General features: G+C 43.6%; 1 protein-coding gene across 2 annotated transcripts in view; it reads left to right on the top strand.

Moving 5' to 3' along the window:
- The window catches only part of CCDC180 (coiled-coil domain containing 180), a 161,483-nt gene that overhangs the window by 9,346 nt on the left and 138,589 nt on the right, over positions 1–13,548 (top strand). For both annotated transcript variants that reach the window (XM_033961663.1, XM_033961664.1), the window contains exons 4-8: positions 866–954; positions 5,428–5,537; positions 5,652–5,780; positions 6,377–6,487; positions 7,768–7,863. In XM_033961663.1, the coding sequence (XP_033817554.1) occupies positions 866–954; positions 5,428–5,537; positions 5,652–5,780; positions 6,377–6,487; positions 7,768–7,863 (535 nt within the window). The remainder of the gene's footprint in view (positions 1–865; positions 955–5,427; positions 5,538–5,651; positions 5,781–6,376; positions 6,488–7,767; positions 7,864–13,548) is intronic.

Here is a 13,548-nt window from a genome sequence, read left to right as displayed (position 1 = left end):
GCAGCTCCTCTTCAAATTGGTTGCCACAACCTCTTGCATAGCCACAAGGTGCAGGAGCCAGGGGTCTGTGTTGCCTTTAACGACTCTCCACTGGACCATCAGGGAGACAGGTAGGCCTAGGGGAACCTACCTAGACATCGGGGGTGGGGGAGGCTGTTGGGAAGGGAGGGGCTAGGAGCATTGCAGCCTAGGGGGTAGGAGGGAGGCAGGCCGTTTCAGAGGCTGGAAGGGGGATTGATAGGGTTTTAAAAAGTAAAAATAGCTATACAGTGCCAGCCTGATATTCAGCCAGGACTCGCATAGATTTCTTATGCAGGTCTTGACTGAATATCAGCCAGAACCTGCATAAGCTCTGGCCTACCCAGATTAGCCCTGGATAGTCAGTGCAGGTGCATGCACATGGCTAATCTGGTCGGTGACCATCAACATAAAAAAACTCTGTCACTGGCTGAATATCAGGAAATAAGTATTTGTGAAGAGCATTTATTTATTTTAAAAATTTCTTTTCTGCTTATAACCTAAGCGGATTACAATAATCATATATACAAATCTAAAAACTGAAGTTCAGTTTTCATGTGCTTTCAATGACTGTGCTAACACAACAGTTGAGTAGTAGAATGTATCAGCAATGGCTTTCTATAACTGTGTTGATTAGCACTCCCATAGTCCAGGAGTTTAAGAACTGCAGGAAAGCACGGGACACCATCCATGCATTTTATGCAGGTGTATGTTACATATTCAGGCACTGATAAAGCAGTTACATGAAATGTGTACATCATGTCTTTATCGTTGTAACACTGAATGCACTTTACCATAACAAATGTAGAAAATAAAGAAACGACAATCCCCCTGTTTTATAATGTAGGGAATATATGACAGATATAATTAAGAAAACTCAAGAAACTGAATCTGAGATTGCAGCTCGAGAAGTCCGAGGCCTGACTGATGTTATTGGTAAGTTCAGAAACCACTTAACGCTGTGAATTTTATTCCAGAAACTGGTTAGTCGAGTCCTGTAATTATCTGTTTTATGTCCTGTCTGTTCCCCTTTTGTTTGGCTAACTATTTGCATTAGCTTTGTTTTTATTGTAAAACCACCTTGAAATATAAGATAAGGTGGTATATCAAATTCTCAATAAACTTGGAAACTATATCAGTGTTTCTCAACTCAGTCCTGGAGTACCCCCTTGCTAGTCAGGTTTTCAGGATATCCACATTGAATTTGCATAAACTTGATTTGCATACACTACCTCCATTATGTGCAAATTTCTTTCATGCATATTCATTGTGGATATCTTGAAAATCCTACACGCCACTCTGCTTGTCTCAAGCCATTTTCAGGTTCTATGCTCATATTTTTATTTTTGTACCCTACATCATCCGGACCCCTGAGGAAGGCGGTTTCGCCAAAATACGGACCGTGTAGGGTCAGTCAGGACAATCATACATGTATTATTTATTCAGAATTTTATATGTATTTTTATTGTGAAGAGCAAATAAAAATCATCTTTCAGAACATCCACATCCACAGTCTGTTGTTTTTATCCATTAAGTTGGTCCCAGTTTCTCTTTTTTCCGCTTTCCCATCTTCTGGAAATTCTTCTGTTGCTGTCCATTGGTTTCTCCTACCATAGTCCAGCATTTCTCCCTCTCTTCCCTTCCTCCCATTGTACAGCATCCTCACTCCCTTCTGTCTCCTACCATAGTCCAGCATTTCTCCCTCTCTTCCTTCCTCCCATTGTAAAACACCCTAACTCCCTTCTGTCCTGGATCAATCTCCCTCTTTTTCCCTTCCCTACTCCTACACAGCATTTCTTCCTCATGTGCATCATGTCTTCCTCTCTCTCTCTCTCACTGTCCAACATCTCTTTCTCTCATTCCCTCCCTTGCTGCAAAGGGAGCTGGGAAAGAGAGAGAGGGATCCAGGGTGCATCTCTCCCATCCACTCTACTGCCACATTCCAACATTTTTCCCTCTCTCTCATCCCTTCAGTTCCAACAGGCTGGTATGCCCGCCCCAGGAGGTGCAAAGGGGCTGACCCAGGAGTTGCATTCGTAGGTTTAGGTTTGTTTGTTTTTTTGCTGTTCGACATTGGGAGGTAGGGTTGGGGGGAACTGTTGGACCAGTGATAGGGAGGGAGGGGACTGCTGGACTTGCAAGGAGGGGCTGCTGCTGCTGCACCCGTGAAGAGAGGAGGGAGTTACTTGGGCTGCTGGATGTAGACTAGCTAGAGCTAAAGGGAAAGGAGACAGTTTCTGGATCTAGTAGTCTGGGGGTTTGTGGGAAGGGAAACAGGTACTGGGCCCATGTGATGGGTGAAATGGAGGGGAGGGAAGGGAAAGGAGAGATGCCAGATCCACACCTGGGTGCTGAAGGGAGGGGATAGAGGTGGTGGACCCATTGGAAGGGGGCTAGAGGGAAGGGGAAGAGTTGCAGGACCTTCAAGAAGGAAGAGAGAAGGAAAGGGAAAGATAAAAGCTGAACCCAAGGGGATGAAGGAAGAGTGAGTGAAATATTGAACATAGTGGAGGGAGGGAGGAAAGAGAGTGTGTCCAAAGCTTTTCAACGGACTGTGTCCTAGAGGTTTTAATGTAGTTTGCCAAGTTTTAATATTATTTTAATAATAATAAAGTCCATCTCAGGAACATCATTTCTCCACATTGTTTTTTGTTTCATCATTTCTCTAATAAGACATTAACTATTTTTTCTGAGGCCCTTCAAAATGTGGGCCTGCAAAGGGTTTGAGTTTGAGACCACTGTGCTATACAGACTCACTGGTATCGCTTATTGGCCTCTATGGGAGCCATCTTGCATAAGAGAGTGCAGCCTGGCCCTTTGGCAGTTTTATTTAATTCCTGGGATCCTGGTGTATATGCTAATCTGCAGCACGTGCTAAAAACGTTACCGCAGCTTAGTAAAAGGAGCCCTAAATCTAGCCAAATAGTAAGCTGAGCATTGTTTTGGGTGGTTTGCGCGTGCTTTTATGTGATTCTGTATACCTTTCTATGTACTTATCCTTTTCTATGCAAGGATGGGAGGGGAAGTAGGAGGTAGGTTGGGGGGAGGGAAGAAAATTAAAATGCACCAGTGAACAGCTATGAATAGCTTGTCTGGTTCAATTAACATATTTAATTTAAAGTATACCAGCTGAATATCAGCTGAACAGCGTTTACCTGAATATAGCCATTATAATAATAATAATAATAATAATAATTTTATTTCTTGTATACCGCTATACCGTGAGGTTCAAAGCGGTTTACAGTATAGATACCATAAATATTCAATAAAAATTGAAATAAATGAAAAAAAGGTACTTAGAAATTCCCTAACTGTCCCGAAGGTTCACAATCTAGCTAAAGTACCCAAGAAAAATAATTATTAGATAAAGCAGATATAATAGATAAAGACATAGATACAATATATCAGAGATTATTTCTGGATATGTTACATAGGAAATTATTTCTGATTACATTTCATAAGGCCCGGACGGCATCCACCCAAGGGTACTAAAAGAACTGAGAAACGAAATAGCAGAGACACTTCAACAAATATGTAACCTCTCCCTAAAAACTGGGGAGATCCCAGAAGACTGGAAAATAGCAAATGTCACGCCCATCTTCAAGAAGGGATCAAGGGGTGACCCGGGAAACTACAGGCCTGTGAGCTTGACCTCGGTTCCAGGAAAGATGATGGAAGCAATGGTAAAGGATGCAATCTGCGAACACATAGAAAACAATGGACAACTGAAGGCGAGCCAGCATGGCTTCTGCAAGGGAAGGTTGTGCCTCACGAACTTGCTGCACTTCTTTGAGGGAATAAACAGCCAGATGGATAAGGGGGAATCCATAGACATCATTTACCTTGACTTCCAAAAAGCCTTTGACAAAGTACCTCACTAACGGCTACATAAAAAGCTGTGGAATCACGGGGTGCAAGGGGATATCTACCGATGGATCAAACACTGGTTGGCAGGCAGGAAACAGAGGGTTGGAATAAAAGACCAATACTCAGACTGGCAATGGGTCACGAGCGGAGTTCCGCAGGGGTCGGTCCTGGGACCTCTACTGTTCAATATATTTATAAACGATCTGGAGACGGGGACAAAATGTGAGGTTATCAAATTTGCTGATGACACCAAACTCTGCAGCAGGGTTAGAAACATGGAAGACTGTGAAGACCTGCAAAAGGACCTAACGAGGCTGGAAGACTGGGCAAACAAGTGGCAAATGAGTTTTAACGTACAGAAATGCAAGGTCATGCATGTAGGGAAAAAGAACCCGGTGTTCAGCTACAAAATGGGGGGAACACTACTAGGGGTGAGTAACCTTGAAAGGGACCTGGGGGTGATGGTAGACACATCACTGAAACCATCGGCGCAGTGTGCGACAGCCTCAAAGAAAGCAAACAGAATGCTGGGCATCATCAAAAAGGGTATCACAACCAGGACGAAAGAAGTCATCATGCCGCTATATCGCGCAATGGTGCGCCCGCACCTGGAGTACTGTGTGCAGTACTGGGCGCCGTACCACAAAAAGGACATGGCGGTTCTCGAGGGAGTGCAGAGGAGGGCGACTAAACTGATAAAAGGTATGGAAAATTTTTCATATGCTGACAGGTTAAAAATGCTGGGTCTGTTCTCCCTGGAGAAGAGGAGACTTAGAGGGGACATGATAGAAACCTTCAAAATCCTAAAGGGCATAGAGAAAGTAAATAAGGACAGATTCTTCAAACTGTGGGGAGCCACAAATACTAGGGGTCACTCGAAGAAATTGAAAGGGGACAGGTTTAGAACAAATGCTAGGAAGTTCTTTTTTACCCAGAAGGTGGTGGACACATGGAACGCACTTCCAGAGGATGTGATAGGCCAGAACTCTGTACAAGGGTTCAAGGAGGGTTTGGATAGGTTCCTGGAGGATAAGGGGATAGAGGGGTACAGATAGAACTTGAGGTAGGTTGTAGAGGTGTTCAGAAACCACTTCACAGGTCGTGGACCTGATGGGCCGCCGCGGGTGCGGACCGCTGGGCGAGATGGACCTCTGGTCTGACCCAGTGGAGGCAACTTCTTATGTTCTTATGTTCTTAAATAACGTTACATAGGAATTACATAACATAATAAATTACATTTCATGGGAAAATTAATTCTGGTTACATTGCATAAAAGCTTATCTGATTATCATGAAATGTTAAGTAGACGGTTATACATCTACATTGTGAAAATAGTTCCTATGTAACTTTTTCCTTTGCCAGTTGCTGGGTCAGTTACACAGTGCTTCATCAGACCTGTTCTCATCTTTATTCCTCTTCATCATTCACTCTTTTTCACAATTTCTTACCTCATTCACTCTACTCCATTCATCCATACCCCTACACCTGCTCACTCTTTTAAAGTTGCCTTTCAAGTGACAAGTTTTATTTCTTACTCTGCAGTCCCTGAGACAACAGACGGTAGCTTCCTTCAGCACATAACAGAGAACCGAAGAGAACGCCATGAGGCTGCACTGGCTGCACTCCACCAGAAGCTTGTTTACATCCGTAAGGTGAGAAATGAATGTGTAAGCACTGGGTGGCTTGCTAGTGCCCCAGAATAGGTGGCTTGTTTTTCCACTGTCTCCTCTCCTTAAGAATAACAGCTTCTCTTCTGTCTGTTTCAGGAATTGGAAACCTTAGTTATGAACACTGGAAAATCTTTTCAGACAAAATTGATTGAGTCAAACAGAAATATTGAACTTCAGTTCCAAAAAATTGAAAGTGAAAGGGACAAAGCATGCTTCACATTGCAAGTAATACCAATGATACCTACCTAAAATTGGATTGTCTGTGTGTCTAACTACAGTATGTTCCCTCTGCCTATTCATTATGAAGATAATAGTCAACTCAGCACGCAGCGGTCAGTGGTTTTTAAGCTTACAGCCACAGGTTGAAGTGAACCCAGATATTCAATGCCTGGCCATGTCTGTGCACCAGCATTGAATATCTAGATTACAATGGTCACCTGGAATCTAACCATGTAGCAGCTGAGATTCAGACCAGAGCATGGTTACCTTGGTAGGGAAAGTTAGAACAACCAGTTAGTGCATAGTAGTGTAGCCCCTGACATGTCCCCTCAAAAAACAAATTCCCCACAAATATTCAGTGTACTCAGCAAAGTTATCGCAGGATGCCTCATCACATCCTGCGGTAACATTTTTCCATGTGCTGAGCCTGTATTACATCTTAGTGTACCTTAGAAAAAGGGCCATTCTTTATATGTATTTGCCATTCTTTGTTTCTGTCTCTCTTGTCTATGTTCTGAAGTTGTTATAGTATACCTTATTATATTTCACTTAATTGAAACACTATATTCTTTATAGCACCGCTAATATATTATTTTTGGTAGGATTTTAAGGACCTGTGGATTATCATAGCCCAGAACTCACAGTTCAGAAGACAATGCATCAAAGAAATGGATGAAACCTTAACCAGTCAGGAAGGGAATCGAGTCAAGCAAGTGAGCAGAAATTTGACTTATCATGCATGTGAGAATATTTTTCAAAGGGACCTAGCCAGGGACCTAAGGAATATCCCAGCCCCCACTCCTCCTCCAAGGTGAATATTGTACCCCCCAAACTGCTCAATCTACAGTAGCTACTTAGCTGCTTGTTAAAAATAGGTCGGTCTAGGGGCAGAAATGGTTGAGGGCAGGAAAATAGGCACATGCATTTGGTTTTCAAATCTTTATACATATTTTCTCATATGTACTTGCCCCACAGGTTTTGCAGATGCAAAATCTGTGAATACTTTTGTACCTGCTTACCATGAAGTTAATTAGCAGAAGGAAATTCTCCTACCTTCAACTACTTCGAGCAAGTGAAAATTGTCCCTGTGCCAAATGTTCTTAATAAAGGGCAACAGCAAATCATGTTGGGCTTCTGTGAGATGGGTCTGGATCATAATTAGGTCTTCTGTTCTTAGGGGTTTATAAAGGTGTAAATGTAGATTTTTTTTTTTGGCAAATTAATGTTGCATATACAGTATAGTGGTGTCACTTAAATCTTTAGCACAGGCAAGGTACACAAGCTAAGTGGAAGATACATGACTGGCTAGGGGAGAGGGAAGAGAATACCAGGAAAAGTTATATTTTCTGGTATTTATCCAATATAAAAAACCAAAACAAAACTGCAGGGAAATGTACAAGGTGAAGGAATTTATTCAATAAAATCAATAAAAATCAAAAAGCATATGTAGCATAGATAAAATGAATACAATAATTATATCTAAAAACTGGTCCTAATATTCATGTGGACCGGACCTGACATGATATGTGTTTTGAAAAACACTTCTTCCTCAGGGGTCCTGGATGTTGGTACGTAGAGAATCAGAAAACCAGATTAGATTAAGTAAATAAAATCAAACTGAACAAACGTAAAAATCTCCTGCCTAAGACGCTGCACTAAGGAACACAAAGTGCTATTTTTATCTTTATCATCAAGAGTTTCTTATCAGTATGTATTAGTTAAAACCTAAACTCAGAAGTTCTAATCATAATTACATGATGAGGCGTGTGGAATTATTTAATGCCATTCATCTAAGTACTATAGGACCTTTTGTGATTTTCTGGGCAATTTTCAAACCCCTTTTCCTTTCTTTTTTAAAGAGGTATGTCTGGGTTAGAATGCTAAACTGTGAATAATGTACATCTTCTCTTCAGGTAAAGAAGTTAAGTACATAAGAGAACAACTTGAAGTCTGGTTTAAGCAGCATTAAAGTTTATTGTATTTTCTTTCTCAGATTGGGGATGTGCTGAAAGAATATATAAAGATCCTGGAAAAAATTTCCTATCTCATGCCCCAAGATGTGTACAGATTAATACATAAAGAAGCTATGGTAAGATGTAAGTGGGCAGAAAATGCAAAACCAGGTTGGGTGTGTAGGGAGGGAGCAGTCATAAGAACATAAGATTTGCTGCCGCTAAGTCAGACCAATGGTCCATTGTGCCCAGCATTCCGCTCACGTGGCGGCCCTTAGGTCAAAGACAGTGCCCTATTTGAGTCTAGCCTTACTTGCGTATGTTCTGTTTCAGCACGGAACTTATCCAACCTTGTCTTGAATCCCTGAAGGGTGCTTTCCCCTATAACAGCCTCCGGAAGAGCGTTCCAGTTCAAATTAGTCAGTCAGCAGTTGCAACACTGTTTGTAATTTTTAAGCTCTGTGAGTACTCAATGCTGTGTCATGACCTTGAGATCCCTTTGAGATTGTGAATATAAAAACAGGAGAAAATACAAAAATACATGGGATAGACAAAATGGCTCCCTAAACAGAACAAGGATAGTATCAAAACAAAACTTAACATATTAACAGTTTCTTTATGATGTGCTTAGATGGCAGTTCCAGCAGCGGGGAAGTGAAGGTGAAGCCAATGCCAGAAGGACTTCTATGCTAGTTTGCATCCCACTTATGGCAAAACATATAAAATAGCACTTATCTAACTTTGGTATTTGCAAAGTAAATGCTACTTTCTACTGGCTTGGTTTCCACATGAGAAAAACTGCTTCAAAACACCAAAATGTGGAAGTCAATCCAGCAAGAAAGTGGCATTTACTTTGCAAATACCAAGGGTAGATATTGTAAGTGCTATTTTACTTTGACATAAATTAATATTGCTTAGAACCCTTATGACCTGTATTAATCAAATGGGAGTATTTTTTCCATGTTGCTATGATTGAATTGGGCTAGTTGTACTGTGCTATATTTGATGCCTGTCTGATCATATAGTTTTCTCCCATATGAATTATTACATTTATTTAACTAGTCAAAATTTATTAAAAATATTGCATTTTATTATACAAATCATGCTGATTTTATGATCTTTCCTAAGAAATTTAAGTTTCTCCCCTCTGTTACTCCCTTACACCAATATGTCTCTTACACTCTCTTTCCTCCCTCCTCTTTTGTTTAATATTTCACCCACTCTTCCTTCATCCCATTGTTTCAGCTTTTCTCCTTCCCTTTCCTTCTCTCTTCCGCCCTGCAGGTCCTGCACCTTTCTCCCTTCTCTCTAGCCCCCTTCGCATGGATCAAACACCTCTATCCCCTCCCTTCAGTGCCAGATGTGGATCTGGCACCTATCCCTTCCCTCCAGCTCCACTCCACCCACCACATGGATCTAGCATTTGTTTCCCTTCCCCCCCAATGCCCAGGCTAGATCCAGAAACTGTCTCCCTTTCCTTCAGTTCCAGCCCCCCACACTCACACCCTCCCTCCTGATGGTGGATGGCAACCCCCCAAAAAAAACCTCCACCAACAAATCTGCACATGCGATTCTCCTGGGTCAGCTGACCAGCCTATTGGAAAGGAAGCTTCCTGTATGCAGGGCTGCTCAGATCGGAACCTTCTTGCCACAGAATCCCTCCTTCTGATGTAACTTTTGGCCAGAAGTTATATCGGAAGGAGGAACTTGGCAGCAAGAAGGTTCTGGTCCGAGCAGCTCTGCGTGCAGGAAGTTTTCATTCCAACAGGCTGGTCGGCCCACCCCGGGAGGCGCGAAGGGGCAGACCCAGGAAAATCGCACTCGCAGGTTTGGGGTTTTTTTTTGGGGGGGGCAGGGGTTGCCATCTGCCATCGGGAGGGAGAGTACGAGGGTGGAGGGCTGTTGGACCTGCGATAAGGAGGGAAGAGGGAGGGGGGCTTCTGCACCCGCAATGGTGCGATGGGTCTGCTGGACGCTCAGTCATACTGAGCAGTTCTGCTGACTGGGAGGAGTGAGAAGGGAGGCAACGTATGACAGATACTTCACTGTGGGGACAAGGCCATTCACCATTCCATGGGGTAATAAATGGTTTTGTCCCCGTACCTATGGCAACCAGTCTTTTTTTCCCCCTATTCCTGCGGGTTACCTGCAGCTACCCACGGCTAGCCACGAGTAATAGTCACTGTGTCATTCTCTAGTTGTCAGTAGAGGAGAAGGATACAGATAAGATAGACTTACCCAATGAACAGACTTCCCAGGTAGGAGTATAAGGAGAAATAAGAGAGGAGAGATAAAGGCAGTCCCTGAGTTACAGACACCCGATTTAAGTACGACTCAAATGAAGCAGCAAAAGTTCTCTTAAATATGATTTCACAGAGCAGTATTTCCAGTGGCATAGACTCCTACACTTCTTTTGTAGCAGATTCAGGAATGATGCATGGCCCCATTAAGAACAGTGTGTGGTTGTGCATGATGAACCTTAGAGGGAACACTCGTAGGGACAGCTGGCCCTTTTGTCAGCTGGGAGCAGAGATTAGCAGCAAGAATCTTAAAATCTACAAGTTGTGAGTTACATACAAATCCGACTTAAGAACAGCTTTAAAAACATAACTTGTTCTTAACCCGGGGACTGCTTGTGCTGAGGAACTGCAGAGTGAATGCACTTGTAAGTCAATAAGAGGAATCTGAACTGTATGCAGAAATGGATAGGGAGCCAATGAAGTGAATTGAGAAGAGGGGTAATGTGAGCATAGCGACACTGACGGAATATAAGTCATGTAGCACAATTTTAAATAGATTGAAGGGGAGAGAGTTGGTTTAGTGGAAGACCTATGAGAAGGAAGTTTTAGTAATCTAGGTGAGAGGTAATAAGAATGTGGATAAGGGTTTTGGTAGTGTGCTGAGAAAGGAAAGGTCAGATTTGAATGATATTGTAGAGAAAGAAATGACAGGCTTTAGCGGTCTGTTCGATTTGTGCAGAGAAAGAGAGAGAGAAGTCAAAGGTGACCCCCAAGTTTGAAAACTGATCAGACAGAAAGGATGAGAATGTTATCCACAGAAATAGAGAATAGGGGAAGAAGAGAGATGGGGTTTGATGGAAAGAGAAAAAGCTCAATTTTGGCCATGTTCAGTTTTAAATGGCAATGAGAGATCCATGCAGCATTGTTGGACAGGCAGGCTAAGACTTGGGCCTTGATGTCTGTAGAAATTTCTGGTGTAGAGAGTTAGATAAGAACATAAGAATTGTCACACTAGGACAGACCGAAAGTCCACCAAGTCCAGCATCCTACCTCACAACAGTGGCCAACCCAGGTCCCAAGTAGTAAAACAGATTTTATGCTTCTTTTTTTTTTTTTAAATATCATGTTTATTAAGACAAGAACCACACGGACAGCCACTGCCAGCAGCAATACAGATACAGAATACAGAATATAAAATGCAAGATACAAAATGAGGGCGGTACAGATGAGGTGTAGATATATAATATATAGGAAGGCCCAACCCCTCGGCTATATCCTATAACTTGCAACAAAAGAGAACAGTGTGCTGTCCGGCACCCCTCGCCCAAGTTTCTATGAAGAGAAAGCAACAACCAGGAGGGTCCACAAACAATCCCCCTAATCCCCCCAACAAGCTCGCCTCATTCAAACCAATCAAACCTACATACACACCCCTAACAACCCAACAAGCACACACGCTCTTACACTGCATTATGCTGGTTGATAATATTGATGTGGGTATAAGTCACATTTAAGAAAAGACAAGTATGTGAACAAACAAGTCTGAAAGATGCAGATACTTCATCTTATAACTTAGAACCGGCATTGCTATAGCGAGAGGAAGGAGTCAGAGATGGTGCATGCAATACAGGGTGAGCAGATGTATACATAAGCAAAGCATGCGCCAACTCTGTAGGTTGTCAAAGCACCTTAAGCTAAAGGTGTCCTCCAAAAGGAGCAATAGAGTTTCCAGTGAGGTTGGGGTCGAGACGCATAGGTGTCCAATTCAAACTTCGCCTGAAGCTGCATCCGCGATGCCCACATATTGTATGTCTGTACCTCCTCAGTGGCCCAGTACTTCAGGATGAGTTGTTTGCCCACAAGGAGCGCTTGTAGGAGATATTTTTTGGGCAGAAAAGTCCAGACCCTGCTGATTAGACTCTGAGACGTCTCCTAGTAGCAGTGCGGGAGGATTCCATGGTACAGAGCACTGCAAGACTTTCGCCAAGTAGAGCTGCACTTTACTCCAGAAGTGCAATTTGGAGCAGGTAAAGAATGAATGAACATAATCTCCCCTATGGGAGGAACACCTAGAACAGGTGTCATCATGCCATAAGCCCATATGATAGCCCCTAGCTCTAGTGATATATGACCTATGTAAGATTTTGTATTGAGTTTCTAGTAGGCTCGAGGCCTTCACATGCAAGTAAAGTGTCTGAAATAGGAGCCCAAGGTCGTCTGTGGAAACCTGCATACCAAGCTCTGTAGACCACTCACCCCCCAGGACACGAAGGCATCCCTCTCCCAATTGGTCTCTCCCTGCCTTATACCATGTAGAAATCTTGTTAGCAGCAGTAGGGGTGGCGAGAAAAACCAAGTCCAAAGGGCCACTTCTCTAACTGTCCCCGTGTGCACGAACCACGGAGTGAAAGTAATGATGAATTTGCAAATAAGTATACATATGTGCCGGAGGCAGGTGCCACACCATCCTCATTTGTGTAAAGGAAGGGAATTCTCCCCCACCCAAGGCCAAAACATCCCCCACCGTCGTAGTACGGACGGTACGCTCTCTCAATCCCGCCAGGCCCCTCACACCAGAGGCAAAGTTAGGATTCCGTAGAAGAGAGAGAAACGGTGATACAGTGGGCGACTTATTCTGAAGATCTCGCCACCAACGCCATGCCCGTCTAAAAGGGAGGAGGAAAGGCAAGATAGTGGTATGAAGGCGCGTGCCCCCCCCCCCACTCCATGGATAAAGGAGGAGAAGGACCAAGGCGAGCAGCATTCCTCTAGTAAAGACTCAGGGGAATAGCGACGCGCAGAAACCAGTTGCTCATGAATCCAGCGAAGGAGCGCTGCGACGTTATAGATACGTAGAGATGGCAGGCCCAGGCCCCCTCGATCTCGACTCTGGGTTAGTTTGGTTGAGTTGATACGCGCCCTCCTCCCCCTCCACATGAAGGCGTTAATGATAGTTTGATAGGAGCTTTCGTCCGCGCGAGAAATCCAGACGGGTATAGTTTGTAATGGGTAGAGCAATTTCGGAAATATTACCATCTTAACCAGGGCCACCCGCCCCATCAGCGAAAGAGGCAGCGAGTGCCACTTAAGACAGAGAGTTTTAATCCGACCGATAGTAGCAGATATATTAGCCTCGTATAGCTTGCGCGGGTCTCTATAAAGCATGATGCCTAGGTACTTTAGCTTTCCCGGGGCAATACCTACGCCGAGATCCCTACACCATGGTTCGGTCTATGTGCCTCCCAACAGAAGGGCCTCCGTTTTTTCAAAGTTAATTTTTAATCCGGAAAAGACACCATACGCACGAATGAGAGATATCAGAGCGGGCATTGTTCGGTCTGCATTGTTCACATATAAGAGCATGTCATCCGCGAACATACTAATGCGAAATTCATTGGTGCCCACCCGGAGACCCATCAACCCTGCATCCTGACGAATTCGAGCTGCTAGGGGTTCGAGCGAGAGTAGGAAGAGGAGAGGCGAGAGTGGGCAGCCCTGTCGAGTACCCCGTCCCAATGGGAAGGGGGTAGAGAGTCCACCATTCACCAAGAGTTGAGACGTGGGACGATGGTACAAAGCCGA

The sequence above is a fragment of the Geotrypetes seraphini genome, chromosome 10, assembly GCF_902459505.1.
Source record: "Geotrypetes seraphini chromosome 10, aGeoSer1.1, whole genome shotgun sequence".
NCBI lineage: Eukaryota > Metazoa > Chordata > Amphibia > Gymnophiona > Dermophiidae > Geotrypetes > Geotrypetes seraphini.
Note: the sequence above shows the minus strand (reverse complement) of the source record. Positions and strands in the feature narration are given on the sequence as shown.